The sequence below is a fragment of the Moschus berezovskii genome, chromosome 1 (assembly GCF_049115385.1).
Source record: "Moschus berezovskii isolate FMDL1 chromosome 1, NW_MosBer_1.0, whole genome shotgun sequence".
NCBI classification, from domain to species: domain Eukaryota; kingdom Metazoa; phylum Chordata; class Mammalia; order Artiodactyla; family Moschidae; genus Moschus; species Moschus berezovskii.
The window spans coordinates 62757894-62779675 of record NC_142460.1 but is presented as its reverse complement, the minus strand read 5'-3'; the positions used below and the strand labels follow the sequence as shown (position 1 = coordinate 62779675).

The window sequence follows — 21782 nt, the reverse complement described above, 5'->3', positions numbered from 1 at the left end:
TGACAAATTATATTGAGAATGTTTATTCTGTCTTATGAAACAAATCCAAAAAGATATTACTATGATTTATGTCAAGTAATGTTCTAGTATGTTTTCTTGTAAGGATTTGTGCATGTTAAGTCACTTCAGTCATGTCTGACTCTTTGAAACCCTATAGACTGGGGTCCACCAGGCTCTTCTGTCCATGGGATTCTCCAGACAAGAATTTTGGAGTGGGTTCCCATTTCCTCCTCCAGGGGATCTTCTCAACCCAGGGATCGAACCTACGTCTCTTATGTCTGCTGCATTAGCAGGTGAATTCTTTATACTAGTGCTACCTGAGGCGATGGCAACCCCAGTCCAGTGTTCTTGCCTGGAGAATCCCAGGGACGGGGGAATCTGGTGGGCTGCCGTTTATGGGGTCGCACAGAGTCAGACACGACTGAAGCAACTTAGCAGCAGCAGCAGCAGCAGTGCTACCTGGGAAGCCAATGTAAGGATTTATGGTCTTACATTTTGGTCTTTAAGTCATTTTGAGTTTATTTTTGTATATGGTGTGAGAAAGTGCTCTAACTTCATTCTTTTATATGGAGAATCCAGTTTTCCCAGTAGCACTTATTTTTTAAATTTATTTTTAATTGCTGGATAATTGCAATGTTGTGCTGGTTTCTGCCATACAATAACATGAATCAATAATAGGTATATACTCCCTCTTGAACCTCCCACCTCTCTAGGTCATCACACAGCAACAGATTGAACCCCCTGTGTTATACAGCAGCTTCCCACTAGCTAGCTATTTTACACATGATAATGTGTATGTTTCAATGCTGCTCTCTCAATTTGTCCCACCCTCTCTTTGCCCTGCTGTGCCCACAAGTCCACTCTCTATGTCTACATCTCTATTCCTGCCGTACAAATAGGTTCATCAGTACCATTTTTCTAGATTCCATAAATATGTGTCAATACATGATATTTGTTTTTTCTTTTTTAACTTACTTCACCCTGTATAACAGGCTCTAAGTTCATCCACCTCAGTTTAGCTGACTCAAATTCATTCCTGTTTACGGCCAGCAGCACTTACTGAAGAGACTGAATTTTCTCAATGTATGTCATTCCTCTTTTATTGTAGATTAATTAATGATTAGTTTATGGGTTTATCTCTGGGCTCTCCTTTGTGTTCCATTAATGGCTGCGCGGGCGCAGGAGGGCCGAGAGGAGCTACTCCGCGTTCAAGGTCAGGAGGGGCGGCCTCGAGGAGATACCCCTCACCCAAGGTAAGGTACAGCGGCTGCACTTTGCTGGAGCCGCTGTGAAGAGATTTTCCACGACCAAGGTAAGAGAAACCCAAATAAGACGGTAGGTATTGCTAGGGGGCACCAGAGGGCGGACAGACTGATATCATAATCACAGGAAACTAGCCAAACTGATCACATGGACCACAGCCGAATGTGGTCCACTGGAGAAGGGAATGGCAAACCACTTCAGTATACTTGCCTTGAGAACCCCATGAACAGTAACAAAGGGCAAAATGATAGGATACTGAATGAGGAATTCCCCAGGTCAGTAGGTGCCCAGTATGCTACTGGAGCTCAGTGGGGAAATAACTATAGAAGGAATAAAGGGATGGAGCAAAAGCAAAACCAATACCCAGTTGTGGATGTGACCAGTGATAGAAGCAAGGTCCGGTGCTGTAAAGAGCAGTATTGCATAGGAACTTGGAATGTTAGGTCCATGAATCAAGGCAAATTGGAAGTGGTCAAACAGGAGATGGCAAGAGTGAACGTTGACATTCTAGGAATCAGTGAATTAAAATGGACTGGAATGGGTGAATTTAACTCAGACGACCATTATATCTACTACTGTGGGCAGGAATCCCTTAGAAGAAATGGAGTAGCCACGATGGTCAACAAAAGAGTCCGAAATGCAGTACTTGGATGCAATCTTAAAAATGACAGGATGATTTCTGTTCGTTCCAAGGCAAACCATTCAATATTACAGTAATCCAGGCCTATGCCCCAACCAGTAATGCTGAAGAAGCCGAAGTTAATCGGTTCTATGAAGACCTACAAGACCTTTTAGAACTAACACCCAAAAAAGATGTCCTTTTCATTATAGGGGACTGGAATGCAAAAGTAGGAAGTCAAGAAACACCTGGAGTAACTGGCAAATTTGGCCTTGGAGCACGGAATGAAGCAGGGCAAAGGCTAATAGAGTTTTGTCAAGAGAATGCACTGGTCATAGCAAACACCCTCGTCCAACAGCACAAGAGAAGACTCTACACATGGACATCACCAGATGGTCAACACCGAAATCAGATTGATTATATTCTTTGCAACCAAAGATGGAGAAGCTGTATACAGTTAGCGAAAACAAGACCAGGAGCTGACTGTGGCTCAGATCATGAACTCCTTATTGCGAAGTTCAGACTTAAATTGAAGAAAGTAGGGAAAACCACTAGACCATTCAGATATGACCTCAATCAAATCCCTTATGATTATACAGTGGAAGTGAGAAATAGATTTAAGGGACTAGATCTGATTGATAGAGTGCCTGATGAACTCTGGACGGAGGTTCGTGACATTGTACAGGAGACAGGGACCAAGACCATCCCCATGGAAAAGAAATGCAAAAGAGCGAAATGGCTGTCTGAGGAGGCCTTACAAATAGCTGTGAAAAGAAGAGAGGTGAAAAGCAAAGGAGAAAAGGAAAGATATAAGCATCTGAATGCAGAGTTCCAAAGAATAGCAAGGAGAGATAAGAAAGCCTTTCTCAGTGATCAATGCAAAGAAATAGAGGAAAACAACAGAATAGGAAAAACAAGAGAGCTCTTCAAGAAAATTAGAGATTCCAAGGGAACATTTCATGCAAAGATGGGCTCGATAAAGGACAGAAATGCTATGGACCTAACAGAAGCAGAAGATATTAAGAAGAGGTGGCAGGAATACACAGAATAACTGTACAAAAAAGATCTTCACGACCAAGATAGTCACGATAACGTGATCACTGACCTAGAGCCAGACATCTTGGAATGTGAAGTCAAGTGGGCCTTAGAAAGCATCACTACGAACAAAGCTAGTGGAGGTGATGGAATTCCAGTTGAGCTATTTCAAGTCTTGAAAGATGATGCTGTGAAAGTGCTGCACTCAATATGCCAGCAGATTTGGAAAACTCAGCAGTGGCCACAGGACTGGAAGAGGTCAGTCTTCATTCCAATCCCAAAGAAAGGCAATTCCAAAGAATGCTCAAACTACCGCACAATTGCACTCATCTCACACGCTAGTAAAGTCATGCTCAAAATTCTCCAAGCCAGGCTTCAGCAGTATGTAAACCGTGAACTCCCAGATGTTCATGCAGGTTTTAGAAAAGGCAGAGGCACCAGAGATCAAATTGCCAACATCCGCTGGATCATGGAGAAAGCAAGAGAGTTTCAGAAAAACATCTATTTCTGCTTTATTGACTATGCCAAAGCCTTTGACTGTGTCGATCACAATAAAATGTGGAACATTCTGAAAGAGATGGGAATCCCAGACCACCTGACCTGCCTCTTGAGAAACCTGTATGCAGGTCAGGAAGTAACTGTTAGAACTGGACATGGAACAACAGACTGGTTCCAAATAGGAAAAGGTGTACGTCAAGGTTGTATATTGTCACCTTGCTTATTTAACTTATATGCAGAGTACATCATGAGGAACGCTGGGCTGGAAGAAGCACAAGCTGGAATCAAGATTGCTGGGAGAAATATCAATAACCTCAGATATGCAGATTAGACTACCCTTATGGCAGAAAGTGAAGAGGAACTCAAAAGCCTCTTGATGAAAGTGAAAGAGGAGAGTGAAAAGGTTGGCTTGAAGTTCAACATTCAGAAAACAAAGATCAAGGCATCTGGTCCCATCACTTCATGGGAAATAGATTGGAAAACAGTGGAAACAGTGTCAGACTTTATTTTTTGGGGCTCCAAGATCACTGCAGATGCTGATTGCAGCCATGAAATTAAAAGACGCTTACTTCTTGGAAGGAAAGTTATGACCAACCTTGATAGCATATTAAAAAGCAGAGACATTACTTTGCCAACAAAGGTCCGTCTAGTCAAGGCTATGGTTTTTCCTGTGGTCATGTATGGATGTGAGAGTTGGACTGTGAAGAAAGCTGATCGCCGAAGAATTGATGCTTTTGAACTGTGGTGTTGGAGAAGACTCTTGAGAGTCCCTTGGACTGCAAGGAGATCCAACCAGTCCATTCTGAAGGAGATCAATCCTGGGTGTTCATTGGAAGGACTGATGCTGAAGCTGAAACTGCAATACTTTGGCCACCTCATGCGACGAGTTGACTCACTGGAAAAGACTCTGATGCTGGGAAAGGTTGGAGTGGGAGGAGAAGGGGACGACGGAGAATGAGATGGCTGGATGGCATCACCGACTCTGTGGACATGAGTTTGAGTGAACTCTGGGAGTTGGTGGTGGACAGGGAGGCCTGGCGTGCTGTGATTCGTGTGGTTGCGGATAGTTGGACACGACTGTGCAACTGAACTGAACTGAACTGAACTGAAGCAGGGTGACAGTATACAACCTTGAGGTACTCCTTTTCCTATTTGGAACCGGTCTGTTGTTCCACGTCCAGTTCTAACTGTTGCTTCCTGACCTGCATATAGGTTTCTCAAGAGGCATGTCAGATAGGTAGGTTTATTGCTCAGTATTTTATTTTTTAGTTTAATTATAAATGAGATGTCTCCTTAATATCTGTTTCTGATAGTTCATTGTTAATGAATAGAAATGCATCAGATTTCTGTATATTAATTTTGTATCTTGCAACTTTATTTGATGATGAATTTTTTCAAAAGATTTTTCTGCATGTATTGAAATGATCATATTTTTTTTATTCTTCAATTTTTTGCTCTGTTTTATCACATTGATTGACTTGCAGAACCATCTTTGCATACCTGGTGTGATACCCACCTAATCACATGCTATCTTTGTAATATATTGCTGAAATTGGTTTGCTAATATTCATTTGAAGATTTTTGCCTTGGTGTTCATCATAGATATTGGGTTATAATTTCTTGTGATATATGTATTTCTTGCTTTTATATCAGGATAATCCTGGCAACATAAAATGAGTTTTAGCTTTTCTTCCTCTATAATTTTTAGAATACTTTGAGAAGGATGGGTGTTCACTTTTCTCTAAATGTTTAATAGAATTCACCTGTGTAGCTGTCTTGTCTTGGACATTTGTTTGTTGGGAGTTTTTGTTGTGTTTGTTGTTGTTGTTATTTTACTGATTCAGTTTCTCTGCTGGTAATTGGTCTGTTCATATTTTCTATTTCTTTCTGGTTCTGTCTTGGGAGACTGTACATATCTTGGTATTTATCCTTTTCTTCTAGGTTGTCCATTTTATTGACATATAGTTTGTTCATAGTAATCTCTTATGATCCTTTAAATTCTGTAGTGCTGGTTGTCATTTATTCTTTTCTATTTCTGATTTTTTGATTCCGATCCTCTTGATGAGTCTGACTAAAGGTTTAACAGTTTTCTTTATCTTTCAAAGAACCCATTCTTAGTTTCATTAATATTTTATGTTTTTTTCTTTTAATCTCTTTCATTTATTTCTGCTTTGACCTGTATGTTTATTTCTTTTTACTTAGGAATGATATTTTTCTGATTTCTGAGTTGGACTTGTTTTGCTGTAAATTTTCGTCTAATAACTGCCTTTGCAGGATCATTGTGTTTTCATTTTTCCCCCTCTTTAAAAAAGTTTCTTCTTTCATTTCGTCATTGAACCATTGAAGTATTAGTAGTGTGTTATTTAGCTTCCACATGTTTGTGTTTTCTGGAGGGATTTTTTTTTTCCTCATTATTGATTTCTAGTCTTAAAGCATTGTGGTCAGAATGCTTGATTTGATTTTAATTTTCTTAAATTTCCTAAGGCTTGTTTTTGGGTGCTGCCGTTTGTGATGTATCCTGGGGAGTGTTCCATGTGCATTTCAAACAATGTGCTTTTGCTGTTATGGGCTGGAATGTCCTGTATACATATCTATTAAGCCCATTTGATCTAAAGAGTCCTTGAAGATCAGTTTCTTTGCTGACTTTCAGTGTGGATGATCCATCCATTGATATAAGTGGAATGTTAATGTCCCCTACTATGATTCTGTTATTGTCAATATCTTCCTTTATGTTCATCTATATTTGCTTTCTGTACTGTGCTTCTATGTGGAATACATACATATTTACAATGGTCATATCTTCTTGGATGATGCCTTGATCATTATTTAGTGTATTTCTATGTCTCCTGTTCCTGTCTTTGTTCTAAAGTCTATTTCATTTGATATAAGTATTGCTACCTTGTGGCTCAGCTGGTAAAGAATCTGCCTGCAGTGCGAGAGTAATGGATTTGATCCCTGGGTTGGGAAGATCCCCTGGAGAAGGGAAAGGCTACCCACTCCAGTAATCTGGCCTAGAGAATTCCATGGACTGTATAGTCCATGGTTTCACAAAGAGGCAGACACAACTGAGCAACTTTCACTTTCACTTCACCCGAGCTTTATTTTGATTTCCATTTATATGGGATAACTTTGATCCCTCCATTTTCAGTCTCCGTATGTCTTTAGAACTGAAGCGAGTATCTGCGGGATGAATATGGGTATTGTTTTTGCATCCCTTCAGCCTTTCTGTATGTTTTGATTAAAGCATTTAGTCTTCTTACATTTAAAATAATTATTGATAGTATGTACATATTGCCATTTTATTAGTTGTTCTGAGGTTGTTTTGTACTTCTTTTTTATGCTTTCTTCTTCTTTGATTTCTTCCCTTCTGACTTGATAACCTTATGGCTTGTATTTCTTTCTACTTTTTATGTGTTATATCTATTATGATTTTTGGTTTGTGGTTTTCATTAGGTTTATACATAGCAGTCAATATTGGGATATCAGTTCAGTTGCTCAGTCGTGTCTGACTCTGTGACCCCATGGACTGTAGCACGCTGGGCTTCCCCATCCACCACGTACTCCCAGAGGTTGCTCAAATTCATGTCCATCGAGTGGGTGATGCCATCCAACCATCTCATCCTCTGTTGTCCCCTTCTCCTCCCACCCCCAATCCCTCCCAGCATCAGAGTCGTTTCCAATGAGTCAACTCTTCACATGAGGTGGCCAAAGTATTGGAGTTTCAGCTTTAGCATCAGTCCTTCCAATGAACACCCAGGACTGATCTCCTTAGAATGGACTGGTTGGATCTCTTTGCAGTCCAAGGGACTCTCAAGAGTCTTCTCCAACACCACAGTTCAAAAGCATCAATTCTTCGGTGCTCAGCTTTCTTCACAGTCCAACCCTCAGATCCATACATGATCACTGGAAAAACCATAACCTTGACTATATAGACCTTTGTTGGCAGAGTAATGTCTCCTCTTTTTAATATACTGTCTAGTTTTGTCATAGCTTTTCTTCCAAGGAGCAAATGTCTTTCAATTTCATGGCTGCAGTCACCTTCTGTAGTGATCTGCGAGTCCCAAAAAATAAAGTTTGTCACTGTTTCCATTGTTTCCCCATCTCTCTGCCAGGAAGTGATAGGACCAATGCCATGATCTTTGTGTTTTTTTTTTTTTTTTTTAAATGTTGAGTTTTAAGCCAGCTTTTTCACTCTTCTCTTTCACTTTCATCAAGAGGCTTTTTAGTTCCTCTTTGCTTTCTGTCATAGGGTGGTGTCATCTGCAGATCTGAGATTATTGGTATTTCTCCCTGTAATCTTGATTCCAGCTTGTGCTTCATCCAGCCTGGCTTTTCACATGATCTATTCTGCATATAAATTAAATAAACAGAGTGACAATATACAGCCTTGATGTACTCCTTTCCCAATTTGGAACCAGTCTGTTGTTCCATGTCCAGTTCTAACTGTTGCATCTTAACCTACATACAGATTTCTCAGGAAGCAGGTCAGGTAGTCTGGTATTCCCCTCTCTTTCAGAATTTTCTTTTTTATTTATTTATTTTTTAATTTATTTATTTTAATTGGAGGCTAATTACTTTACATTATTGTATTGGTTTTGCCATACATTGACATGAATCTGCCCCAGGTGTACATATGTTGTTTGTTGTGGGTTGCCATTTTTTCTCCAAAAAAACCTTCTCAACCTGCGGATCATACCTGTTTCTCTTGCGTCTCCTGCATTGGCAGTCAGATTCTTTACCACCAACTATGTGTGGTAACTAAGCTGACAACAGGTGGACTTGTGGTTCATATTTTGTGTCATGTTGACATGGTCTAGATTGCCCAGATACCCAGTTATCATTATTTTTGTGTGTGTCTGTGTGTTCCTAAAAGAGATTACTGTTGACTTAGTAGACTTAGTAAAGTGGACTACAACACCCTTTGTATCTGAGTGTCATCTCATCCATTCTGGGCCTATATGGAGCAGAAAGGCAAAGGAAGGCAGACTGAATCTGATTCATGACAGAACATGAATCTTATTTTGCCCTCCATGCTATTGGTTCTCATGTTTTCATACATGGGCTGGAATGTTTACCATCAGTTCTTCAATTTCAAACTTGATAACTGCCTCAGCTTTCCTGGATCTCTACCATGCAGATAACAGATCACAGGTCTTCTCAGCCTCCATAATAAGGTGACCCAAATCTAATAATACTCATCTTTAGATACATATGTACGAGTAGATATAGGTTTACAAAGAGAGTGATATGATTGATTTCTATATTTGTCTTCATATATGTGTACTTCCCATTGGTACTATTCTGGATAATTCTGATTGATATAAAGACTATGTATTTAGTGAACGTCTTTCTTTATACTGAAAAATAAATGGAAATATCATGATGCTGTTGTTAACTGTAACCCCCAAATGAGGCTGACTTACATCCCTTCTCATCATATTATTACAGCATAAGGAATAGCTTGTATATAAGATTTCTTTGAGAATTGTGGTCCAAAAATCATATAATCCTGACAACTAATTATTTTCCGGTGATAACCAATGTATCTCACCTGGAAGCTGACCTGGTCTAACTTTGTGAGACCCTCCAGAAATACGTAACAATAAGATTATTGTAAATATTTTAATCCAAACATCTAACTTAAAAACTTCTCCTGATATACCCCAGGAAATAATACTCATAATAAAAAGAAGAAGGTTTAAATCACTTTAGTTGTATGATACTTGTGATTGTCTTGAAAGAAACTTAGAGTGGTAAACTGACTTGCAGTAGTTATCCCAGGGCAAGTGATCCCCCTGAACTCACTACAAAATTGATATCAAGTAAAGGACTCTTACTTCATTTGAAGTATTTTAAAGATGATGCTGTGAAAGTACTGCACTCAATATGTCAGCAAATTTGGAAAGCTCAGCAGTGGCCACAGGACTGGAAAAGGTCAGGTTTCATTCCAATCCCAAAGAAAGGCAATGTCAAAGAATCAAAGAATGCTCAAACTACCACACAATTGCACTCATCTCACACACTAGTAAAGTGATGCTCAAAATTCTCCAAGCCAGGCTTCAGCAATACGTGAACCATGCACTTCCAAGATGTTCAAGCTGGTTTTAAAAAAGGCAGCGGCACCAGAGATCAAATTGCCAACATCCACTGGATCATGGAAAAAGCAAGAGAGATCCAAAAAAACATCTATTTCTGCTTCATTGACTATGCCAAAGCCTTTGTGTGGATCACAATAAACTGTGGAACATTCTGAAAGAGATGGGAATCCCAGACCACCTGACCTGCCTCTTGAGAAACCTGTATGCAGATCAGGAAGCAACAGTTAGAACTGTACATGGAACAACAGACTGGTTCCAAATAGGAAAAGGAGTACGTCAAGGTTGTATATTGTCACCCTGCTTATTTAACTTATATGCAGAGTGCATCATGAGGAATGCTGGGCTGGAGGAAGCACAAGCTGGAATCAAGATTGCCGGGAGAAATATCAATAACCTAAAATATGCAGATGACACCACACTTATGGCAGAAAGCGAAGAAGAACTAAAAAGCCTCTTGATGAAAGTGAAAGAGGAGAGTGAAAAAGTTGGCTTAAAGCTCAACATTCAGAAAACGAAGATCATGGCAGCCGGTCCCATCACTTCATGGGAAATAGATGGGGAAACTTTGGAAACAGTGTCAAACTTTACTTTTGGGGGCTCCAAAATCACTGCAGATGGTGATTGCAGCCATGAAATTAAAAGACGCTTACCCCTTGGAAGGAAAGCTATGACCAACCTAGATAGCATATTAAAATGCAGAGGCATTATTTTGCCAACAAAGGTCCGTCTAGTCAAGGCTATGGTTTTTCCAGTAGTCATGTATGGATGTGAGAGTTGGACTGTGAAGAAAGCTGATCGCCGAAGAATTGATGCTTTTGAACTGTGGTGCTGGAGAAGACTCTTGAGAGTCCCTTGGACTGTGAGGAGGTCCAACCAGTCATCCTAAAGGAGATCAATCCTGGGTGTTCATTGGAAGGACTGATCCTGAAGCTGAAACTCCAGTACTTTGGCCACCTGATGCAAAGGGCTGACTCTTTGGAAAAGACACCGATGCTAGGAAAGATTGAGGGCAGGAGGAGAAGGGGACGACAGGGGATGAGATTGTTGGATGGCATCAATGACACAATGGACATGAGTTTGAGTGAACTCCAGGAGTTGGTGATGGACAGGGAGGCCTGGCCTGCTGCGATTCATGGGGTCGCAAAGAGTCAGACGTGACTGAGAGACTGAACTGAACTGAAAGTAATATTTATTTCACTTTTACATATATTTCTTAAATGCTTATTTAGGACTTCATGTATGTAAACAGTTGTGCTAATAAGCACCACAAAAGATTAAAGAATAGTGAGGCTTGTAAACTGCAATCTAAAAAAACTTATTGGCTAAAAATAAGTATTGCACAATTACACAAGATCATTTGTGGAAACTGTAACATTTAAACTTTGAAGAAAGGACCATTTCAATTGGAGATGAAGATAGATCCCTAGAGGGAGCATTCTCAGTGGAGAGACCTGTATGAAAATAAAACATGTACCAGAGAGAGAGTTTTGTCCTGAGGCTTTCAATAATTAATTTTGGTATAAAATATGGTCCATTAGGAAAATTGTGGAAGCAGATATTTCAAAGAAAAGAGCTTTAATAATGTCAGCAAATTCAGAGTAATATGTGTGTGTGTGTTTATCATGTTATCTATGCATAGATCTTAACAAATTGAACATATGTATATTCATATATGAAGTTCTGTATATGTATGCAATATATACATGCATAGTCTGGTGGCAATGGCAATCCATCAAAAGTTATTGAAGAGGAATATAAAAATAATCTGACAGGAATGTTTGGGAAGTAAGAGAATATCAACATGATGTAAAAGAAGTAATAAAACTATTACAAATGACAAATGTGAGTCATTTTAGGTCCTCAGTGGTGTCATTAGGAATGTGTATGGATTCAGTGGTGAGATTGGAAGGTAAGAGATGGACCTGAAGATAAATCACATATTATCATAGAGTATAAAGTGGAACAAAAGATGACTTTAAGCATTTCAGGGGCACAAATCATGCAAGCCCCTGGTTCATTATCAAAATGAACTCTTTGATATCATATCATCTTACAATTATTTGAACTTCAGTAATATGCATTTGAAGCCTCTGGTACTCAACAATATATTCCAATAACTTTTCCATATTACTTCTTTTTTCTTATCAGTTTCATCATTTCTAAATTGTAGCAAGGTTGAGCCCATTTCCTTCCTATTCGGCCACTTCACTTTTCTTCTTTATTCCCATCCCAGTTAAATCTTAAACCTAATCTCTTAGCTTTCTGAATTAGTGAAGCTTTTCGGATTACTGTACAACACACAAGAAAACTAGACAGTGCCTTTCAAGGTATCAAGGGCAATGAGAGGCAGCTCCCCTCTTCTCATTATTTATAGACGCCCACTGGGCTAAAAACATCCTCTTATAATTTGTTCTGACTTTCATTTATTTAACTTCGTTCTCATTTTTTCTTTTTATCTTCTCATTTCTGCTGATTTCTCTGTGTAATATGAGAATTGAGTCTGCAAAAGAAATAAATTTCACCATGTCCCAAATAGAGTGTATGAAAGTCCTTTTAATAGTTAGCAAAATTCTGTGATTGGCCTGTTTACTCAAACTCAAAGTTGCCTACACTGTGGAGGTAAACATGATATGAGCTTCCAGGCTACACTGCTGTATTACTATCAAAAAATTTACATTCAATTTTTTTCAGAGCAATTGTGCTATTATAGTGCATAATGCATTTATGGAGCCACATTGAGAACATATGTGTATAATACGTTGTCTTCCTCTTTAATTAATTTAACTCAAACACTCAATTAAGTTTTTCTATGGTTTTGACATTTTGGGATAATTTGGTCTTTCCAGGTGGCACTATGGTAAAGAACCTGCCGGCCACTGCAGGTTAGATGTAAGAGACTTGGGTTCGATTCCTGGGTTGGGAAGGTCCCCTGGAGAAGGGCGTGGCAACTCATTCCAGTATTATCACCTGGAGAATTCCATAAACAGAGGAGCCTGGGGATCTGTGGTCCATAGGATCGCAAACAGTTGGACACGACTGAAGCGACTTAGCATGCAGGCATGCACACACTCATATATTTTAATATATTTATTAATGCTCCTTCTTTCAGTCATTAAAATTCTAGGGCAATTATAAATGCAAAAACTTTGAACACTAATCAATGCATATCTAATCTGCATACTTATGTGACTTCTAATGAATGCAGAACACATTAGTATGAGATCTAAGCATTTTTCTTTAACATTTTGCCAGGGAATCTATGATTTTCTTATTTCTCAGAATAGATGATTGTATTTAACAAAAGAATTATGAAAGTTCACAAATAGAGCGTCCATTGTATCTTGAACATCTGCTTCTGCAGATCCAGGGAGCACACACATGGAGAACAGAGGGTCAGAGTACAAAGAGATAATTAAGAGATATGTAAAAGGCTTTCCTTATGCTTTGTAGAGGATTCCCTGGTTGCTCAGCAGGTAAAGAACCCTCCTACCAATGCAGGAGATGCAAGAGATGCTCCCTGGATTTCTGGTTCAGGAGGATACCCTGGAGAAGGAAACAGCAAAAATTCCATGGACAGAAGAGCCTGGCAGGCTACTGTCCATGGGGTCACAGAGTCAGACACAACTGAATGTGCACTCACACAGACTCACACATACATTGTACAGACTTCTTCTTTAATATTGTAAAGAGAACAACTTTATAAGGGACAAGAACAGTCAGAATGATGCACACCTGTATTGATCCTGAGAAAAGAAATACAATCAGAGAATTAATGCAGAGGTCAGTACATGAAATCTTAAACAATGTCATAGTATATGTACTACATTATAGAATTACAGAAGGTTAATCTGACTTTGGTTCTAATGGTAAAGGATCTGCCTGTCAATGCAGGAGACATTGATCCCTGGGTCAGGAAGAGTCCCTGGTAGAGGAAATGGCAACCCACTCCAGTCTTCTTGCCTGCAGAGTCGCATGGATAGAAGAGCCTGGTGAGCTACAGCCCCATGGGGTTGCAAAGAGTCAGACATGACTAAGCAACTAATACACACAACACACAATCTGAATTTAAAAACATGATGAAGTATGGCATGAACAAGGCTATGTAAAATTGACAAAAGTAACAGCCAGTTGTATAGTCTATTGGTCATATTTACTATATAAAGTAATAGTTTGCATACGGCCATACAGTGATCATACACCATAGTTGCTAGCAAAAACCATTCTGTGGTTACTCTGATTGCACAGGAAAAAATTGTATCTTGCATTAAGTGAGAGAGATCATTTTGCTCTTGGCAAAGAGATTCTCTAGCAACTGGCTGAGGGCAGGATGGTCACTGTGGATGATATCTAGGAATCTGCAAAGGTCAGATTCTCAAGGAATAAGTACATGGGCACGTGAAGGTAGGGGTCTTTCCATAACATAGCAGTCAGACCAAGGTTCCTTGCAACAGTGATGAGATATAACATAGCAGTCAGACCAAGGTTCCTTGCAATAGTGATGAGATATATCACCAAGAACACCAATGACAAGGGGATTTGCCATTTGGTTGGTATGTAAGTCCTGTGAAAATAAAAATAAACTGTTAGTAATATTGCATTTTCTTTTTCCATATCCTCACTGGGTGGTGTCTGAAATCCATGGAGTAAATGAAAAGAATAGCAGTCAGAAATTACAAAGTGAAATTATGGGGAAAGAGAGTTGAAATGAAACCTCGCACTCCGGGGTACTGTTAATTTTATTTCCTCCTTAATATAATAAAAGGGGTCTGTTTTGGAGGGTGGAAATAAATTTTGCTATTGTTGTTCAGTCACTAAGTCCTGTCTAACCCTTTGAGACTCCAGGCACTGTAGCATGCCAGGTTCCTCTGTCCTCCAACTATCTCCTGGCATTTGCTCAAATTCATGTCCATTGAATTGGTGATGTTATCCAGCCATCTCATCCTCTGTCGCCCCCTTTTCCTCTCCTCAGTCTTTCCCAACATCAGGGTCTTTTCTAATGAGTCGACTTTTTACATCAGCTAGCCATAGTATCGGAACTTCCTCTTTAGCAACAATCCTTCCAGTGAATAATCAGGATCAATTTCCTTTAGGACTGACTGGTTTGATCTTCTTGCAGTCCTAGGGACTTTCAAGAGACTTCTCCAGGACCACAATTGGAAAGCATCAATTCTTAAGCACTCAGTCTTCTTTATGGTACTACTGTCACATCCATATGTGACTATTGGAAAAACATAGCTTTGACTGTATATTTGCACCTTTGTCAGCAAAGTGATGTTTCTGGTTTTTCATACACTGTCTAGGTTTATCATAGCTTTCCTTCCAAGGAGCAATCATCTTTTCATTTCATGGCTGCAGTCATAGTCTTCAGTTTTTTGGAGTCCAAGAAAATAAAATCTGTTACTGTTTCCACTTTTTTTCTATTTACCATGAAGTGATGCAATCACCTGCCATGATCTTTGTTTTTTGAATGTTGAGTTTTAAGCCATTTTTTTCACTTTCCTCTCTGAGTCTCATCAGGAGGCTTTTTAGTTCCTCTTCACTTTCTGCCATTATAATGACATTATCTACATATCTGAGGCTGTTGATATTTCTCCTAGCCATCTTGATTCCAGCTTGTGATTCATCCAGCCCAGCATTTCACATGATGAACTCTGTATGTAATTAAATAAGCAGGGTAGTAATTTTCTACATGGGGCTAAAGGTGAGGCTAAAGATGCAGTTTCTAGAGCCTACACTGGTTGTAAGATTGAACTTACTCTTTGCCCAATTTCTGGGGGTAGGGAGGAGTATCTGATCCCAAGTTGCTGGATGAGAACCAGGAGGATTGGGCTTTGAGTTGACCCTGTTTCTCTTTTTTTTTTTTAATTTTTTAATTGAATAATAATTGCTTTACAGAATTTTGTTGGTAATCAACGATAGATACACTTGTGTCCCCTCCCTGTTGAAACTCCCTCCCATCTCCCTCCTATCCCATCCCCTCTAGGCTTTTACAGAGCCCCTGTCGGAGTTTCCCGAGTCATACAGCAAATTCCTGTTGACTATATGTCTATCTATTTTACATATGATAATGTAGGTTTCCATGCTACTCTCTCCATACACCTCACCCTCTCCTTTCTCCACCACCTCCATGTCCATAAGTCTGTTCTCTATGCCTGTGTCTCCACTACTGCCCTGCAAATAATTTTATTAGTACCATCTTTCTAGATTCCATATATGTGTGTGTGTGTGTGTTATTATACAATATTTATCTTTCTTTCTGACTCACTTCACTCTGTATAATAGGCTCTAGGTTCATCCACCTCATTAGAACTGACTCAAATGAGTTCCTTTTTATGGCTGAGTATTATTCCATTGTATATATATACCACAACTTTATCCATTCAACTGTTGATGGACATCTAGGTTGCATCCATGTTCTAGCTATTGTAGATAGTACTGCAATGAATATTGGGGTACATTGTTTTTTTCAGTTTTCATTTCCTCAGGGTATATGCCTAGTAGTGGGATTGCTGTGACCCTGTTCCTTTAAAAGTATCTTTTCCCCTCTCCCTGCACACTCAGCAGAGGGGATGTTAAAATAAATGGGTCACATGCACAAAGTTTCAGTGTGCTGCCTATTTAGGTATCTATGGCTCTGCTAAGAGATGGGAGTCCTAACAGGTGTCACTTTAGTAAATGCCAGCAATGGCCACCACTGTCCCACCCAGGCTCAGCCTTAGAACCTGGTGATCTCTAAACCCATGATCAAATTTTTCGCTCAGTTGTGGCTTATGGCAGAAAGTGAGGAGGAACTCAAAAGCCTCTTCATGAAAGTGAAAGAGGAGAGTGAAAAGGTTGGCTTGAAGCTCAACATTCAGAAAACAAAGATCATGGCATCTGGTCCCACCACTTCATGGTAAATAGATGGGAAAACAGTGGAAACAGTGTCAGACTTTATTTTTTTGGGCTCCAAAATCACTGCGGATGCTGATTGAAGCCATGAAATTAAAAGACGCTTACTCCTTGGAAGGAAAGTTATGACCAACCTTGATAGTATATTAAAAAGTAGAGACATTACTTTGCCAATCAAGGTCCATCTAGTCAAGGCTCTGGTTTTTCCCGTGGTCATGTATGGATGAGAGACTTGGACTGTGAAGAAGGCTGATCGCCAAAGAATTGATGCTTTTGAACTGTGGTGCTGGAGAAGACTCTTGAGAGTCCCTTGGACTGCAAGGAAATCCAACCAGTCCATTCTAAAGGAGATCAATCCTGGGTGTTCATTGGAAGGACTGATGCTAAAGCTAAAACTGCAATACTTTGGTCACTTCATGCGACGAGTTGACTCACTGAAAAAGACTCTGATGCTGGGAAAGGTTCTGGGCAGTAGGAGAAGGGGATGACTGAGAATGAGATGGCTGGATGGCATCTCCGAATCTGTGGACATGAGTTTGAGTGAACTCCGGGAGTTGGTGATGGACAGGATGGCCTGGTGTGCTGTGACTCATGGGGTCGCGGAGAGTCAGACACGACTGAGTGACTGAACTGGACTGAACTGAACTGTGGCCATCCCAAATCTAATCTATTTTGCTTAACTGTCCTGCAGAAAGATTGCATCAATTTTAGAGGTATAACTGCTCTATTATATTCCCAACAAATTGACTGTCATATCCTTTTAAATTTTTCCAAACTGATAGCTCTTCTTTCCATTCATACAATAGAAGTAAAATAAAACCAAAAAAAATTAATTTCACATATTTAAATTGAAATAAGTGAAATATATTACGTAAGCTTATTAGATTTACAATTTCTCTGTTGAATGTCCATTGCCACTTCCTTCTACTCAGATGTTTACATGTCTTTTATGAATTGTAGTAGTTTCTTATATATGTGTTAGCCATTTTCTTTCTCTCATAAATGTTTTCAATTTTTTGTATTTTATGTTGCTATTAACTCTGCTGTTTTATTATTATGTAAAAGTTTTAAAACTTATGTAGTCGTTGTAAGAGGAGGAACTCAGGAAAACAAAGACTTTGCCCACTAATTAAGGAGAGAAATTTAATTCAGTAAACAATTCGAAAGTATTGTTAAATCAAAAAGTCAAACAGAATAGTAAGGCAGCTCAGATATTACAATTAGTGAGGAGTTTCTACAAGGGTGAGTGATTAGTTAACATAAGCTATGATTTCACACGCATGAGCAACTTTCTTACAGTAGGTGGACTTAGTGATTAGATACAACTTGTGCTTGGAGACACTCCCTTTAGCAGTGGAAGAGGGGAAAAACATTATGGGTTTTCCCCCAGTCTTTAGTTACACTGCTCCTCATTGTTCAATGTAGATAGAAGACATTTGGAAGGGAAGGAGTCTGAATTTGACAGTGGTCCTTAATTATAAAACAAAACACAGGAAAGGAAGTAGGAAAATGGATTGAGGGCAAAAAGGAAAATGATCAAAGAATCACATGCATCAGTTAATCTGCTTATTATTTCTAGATTTGGTCTTTTGGTAATAAACCCTTTTCTTGACTTGTCAAAGTATGAAATTTTACTGTGCAAAAGCATGAAAAATCTTGTCTATTTAGTAGGTACTATATATGAAAGTTCTAGTTTAGTGCCTAGCAGTTGGTAGGTTCTCAGTAAATTATTTCTTTCATAATTGTACATGTAAGGATCAATACATGTTTTTGTTTATAAATGTAGAATTGTTAATATTTTCTGTCTCAATTATGCTTGATCAGCAACTCTAGGTTTTGTTTAATGCTATATACGCCTGCAGAATCCCAGGGACAGGGGAGACTGGTGGGCTGCCATCTATGGGGTCACGCAGACTCGGACAAGACTGAAGTGACTTAGCAGCAGCAGCAGCATGCACCTATTACAGCATCATCTTTCAGGATTTGAAATACCTCAGTTGGAAAGATGATGCTGTAATAGGTGCATAGCATTAACCAAAACCTGGAGTTGCTGATCAAGCATAATTGAGAAAGAAAATATTAACAATTCTACATTTATAAACAAAAACATGAGCTATTTCAAATCCTGAAAGATGAGGCTGTGAAAGTGCTGCACTCAATATGCCAGCAAATTTGGAAAACTCAGCAGTGGCCACAGGACTGGAAAAGGTCAGTCTTCATTCCAATCCCAAAGAAAGGCAATGCCAAAGAATGCTCAAACTACCGCACAATTGCACTCATCTCACACGCTAGTAAAGTCATGCTCAAAATTCTCCAAGCCAGGCTTCAGCAATATGTGAATCGTGAACTTTCAGATGTTCAAGCAGTTTTTAGAAAAGGCAGAGGAAACAGAGATCAAATTGCCAACATCCGCTGGATCATGGAGAAAGCAAGGGAGTTTCAGAAAAACATCTATTTCTGCTTCATTGACTATGCCAAAGCTTTTGACTGTGTGGATCACATTAAACTGTGGAAAATTCTGAAAGAGATGGGAATACCAGACCACCTGACCTGCCTCTTGAGAAACCTGTATGCAGGTCAGGAAGCAACAGTCAGAACTGCACATGGAACAACAGACTGGTTCCAAATAGGAAAAGGAGTACGTCAAGGCTGTATATTGTCACCCTGCTTATTTAACTTATATGCAGAGTACATCATGAGGAACGCTGGGCTGGAAGAAGCACAAGCTGGAATCAAGATTGCCGGAAGATATATCAATAACCTCAGATATGCAGATGACGCCACCCTTATGGCAGAAAGTGAAGAGGAACTCAAAAGCCTCTTCATGAAAGTGAAAGAGGAGAGTGAAAAGGTTGGCTTGAAGCTCAACATTCAGAAAACGAAGATCATGGCATCTGGTCCCATCACTTCATGGAAAATAGATGGAAAAACAGTGGAAACAGTTTCAGACTTTATTTTTTGGGGCTCCAAAATCACTGCGGATGCTGATTTCAGCCAGGAAATTAAAAGACGCTTGCTCCTTGGAAGGAAAGTTATGACCAACCTTGATAGTATATTAAAAAGCAGAGACATTACTTTGCCAACCAAGGTCCGTCTAGTCAAGGCTATGGTTTTTCCCATGGTCATGTATGGATGTGAGAGTTGGACTGTGAAGAAAGCTGATCGCCGAAGAATTGATGCTTTTGAACTGTGGTGCTGGAGAAGACTCTTGGGAGTCCCTTGGACTGCAAGGAGATCCAACCAGTCCCTTCTAAAGGAGATCAATCCTGGGTGTTCACTGGAAGGACTTATGCTAAAGCTGAAACTCCAATATTTTGGCCACCTCATGCGACGAGTTGACTCACCGGAAAAGAGTCTGATGCTAGGAGGGATTGGGGGTAGAAGTAGACGGGGACGGCAGAGAATGAGATGGCTGGATGGCATCACCGACTCGATGGACATGAGTTTGAGTGAACTCCAGGAGTTGGTGATGGACAGGGAGGCCTGGCTTGCTGTGGTTCATGGGGTCGCAAAGAGTGGACATGACTGGGCGACTGAACTGAACTGAACTGAACTGATGCACCTATTAATACTCTTAATTGGAATCAGCCCAAGATAGAGATATTCCTAATAAAAAGCAAGTCAAATAATAATATGAGAGGAAGAAACCTTTATTTAATATATTTAGTAATTAGACTGTCATATATGATGGGCTGCCAATCAAAAGCAAACAGCATAAAAATATCAAATACATAATAGTATCAATATAAGTAGAAACATATTCAACTACAGATTGATAAATCAATAATAAATTAAAATACTCTATTTCAGAGAATTTGTTAGAAAATTGACTAACAATAAAGAGGAAAGCGTTGATTAGGAAATAAATCTTTTATTTGAATTCATATTCAAATATAATATCTTAAACTCAAAATTTATATTCAAATGGAAATGAATAGCTTACTTCTGTCACACGGAATTGCCTAGGATGGAATTAATTGTTGGGAACTTGAGGTATGAGGAGTTTGTTAGATTATGGCTTCCAATTGCAGAAATTTGCCAGCAATATTAAATGAAGGCAAATGATGTATATAACTTCTAGTTCTAGGATTTGTTGAAAATTGTAACTATTATACTCTGAAACTAATAGTAACTGTTGGAACTAATCATACTGGAACACAGTTTTGTGTTACTCAAGAGTACTCTTGTGTTACTCAAGAATTATTATTTAGTTTATCCCTGATAAAAGACTAGTAGCTTATATTTTTGAGTACATTTTAGCAGAAAGTCTCTCTTCTGAACTTGTTTATTCAGCTCAGAAACTAACCATGTGTTAATAATTTAATATTTTATATTGAAAGTTGTCATTTCCCATTTTCTCAATATTCTTTGATTTTGAAAAAGCTTTCTCAAATTGCAATCAGCTCTCCACATGGCATGGTAATTGTTTCAGAATGTTATGATAGGTTCATAATTTTTTTCATAACATTTATTACTTCCTTATTTCTTAAGCTATAAATAAAAGGGTTTAATAAAGGAATCACTAGACTATAAAAAATAGCAACAGCTAAATATTTATCTTCTTCATTAACTGAATTCGGTCGAATGTACGTGAAGAGAAGAGAACCATAGAATATTGAGACTGAGAGAAAGTGGAACGCACAAGTCGATAAAGCTTTCTTTCTTCCTTCTTTAGATTTCATCTTGAAAATTGTGAAAATGATGTAAAGGTAGGAAATTATTACTATGGTAATAGTGAATATTTGAACTGATCCTCCAAAGATAAATATCATTAATTCATTGATATAAGGGTCCACACAGGAAAGTCTGTATAATGGAAGAACATCACAAAAAAAGTGATTGATTTGATGAGACCCACGGAGAGTTAACCTAAACAGAAACCCTATGTGAATTATGGAATGCAGGTTTCCAGCTACGTATGCCCCTGTGGTCATCTGAATGCAGAGTTTCTGTGACATCATGGTGTGGTACTGCAGTGGTTTGCAGATGGCCACAAAGCGATCATAAGCCATTGCTGCCAGGAGAAAGGAGTCTGCACTTTCAGCAAGACAGAGAAAGTAAAATTGTGCCATGCATTCATAGAGAGAAATCATCTTGTCCTTAGAAAAGAAGTTCTCCAACATTTTGGGGGTGATGGCACAGGAACAACAGGAATCCATCAGAGCAAGATTCCCCAGGAAGATGTACATTGGTGTGTGAAGACGATGCTCTGTTACTATCAATGACACCAGGCCAAGATTCCCCACCATGGTGATCAGAGAGATGATAAAGAACACCAGAAACAGAAGAATCCTCAGCTCTGGGTGATCTGTAAATCCTGTGAGGATAAATTCAATTGCCAAGGAGCAGTTATCCTCAGCCATCTCTACCTTGTTTGT

At 39.1% G+C, this 21782-nt stretch overlaps 1 protein-coding gene and 1 pseudogene across 1 annotated transcript; both read right to left on the bottom strand.

Annotated features, from left to right (window-relative positions):
- Nucleotides 1-11718: 11718 nt before the first annotated feature.
- On the bottom strand, nt 11719-13980 carry LOC129551331 (olfactory receptor 5H6-like; annotated as a pseudogene).
- A 6860-nt stretch (nt 13981-20840) lies between these two features.
- On the bottom strand, nt 20841-21782 carry LOC148778729 (olfactory receptor 5K1-like). The gene has a single exon (XM_088838589.1). The coding sequence runs from the start codon at nt 21765-21767 to the stop codon at nt 20841-20843; it is 927 nt and encodes a 308-aa protein (XP_088694715.1). The 5' UTR covers nt 21768-21782.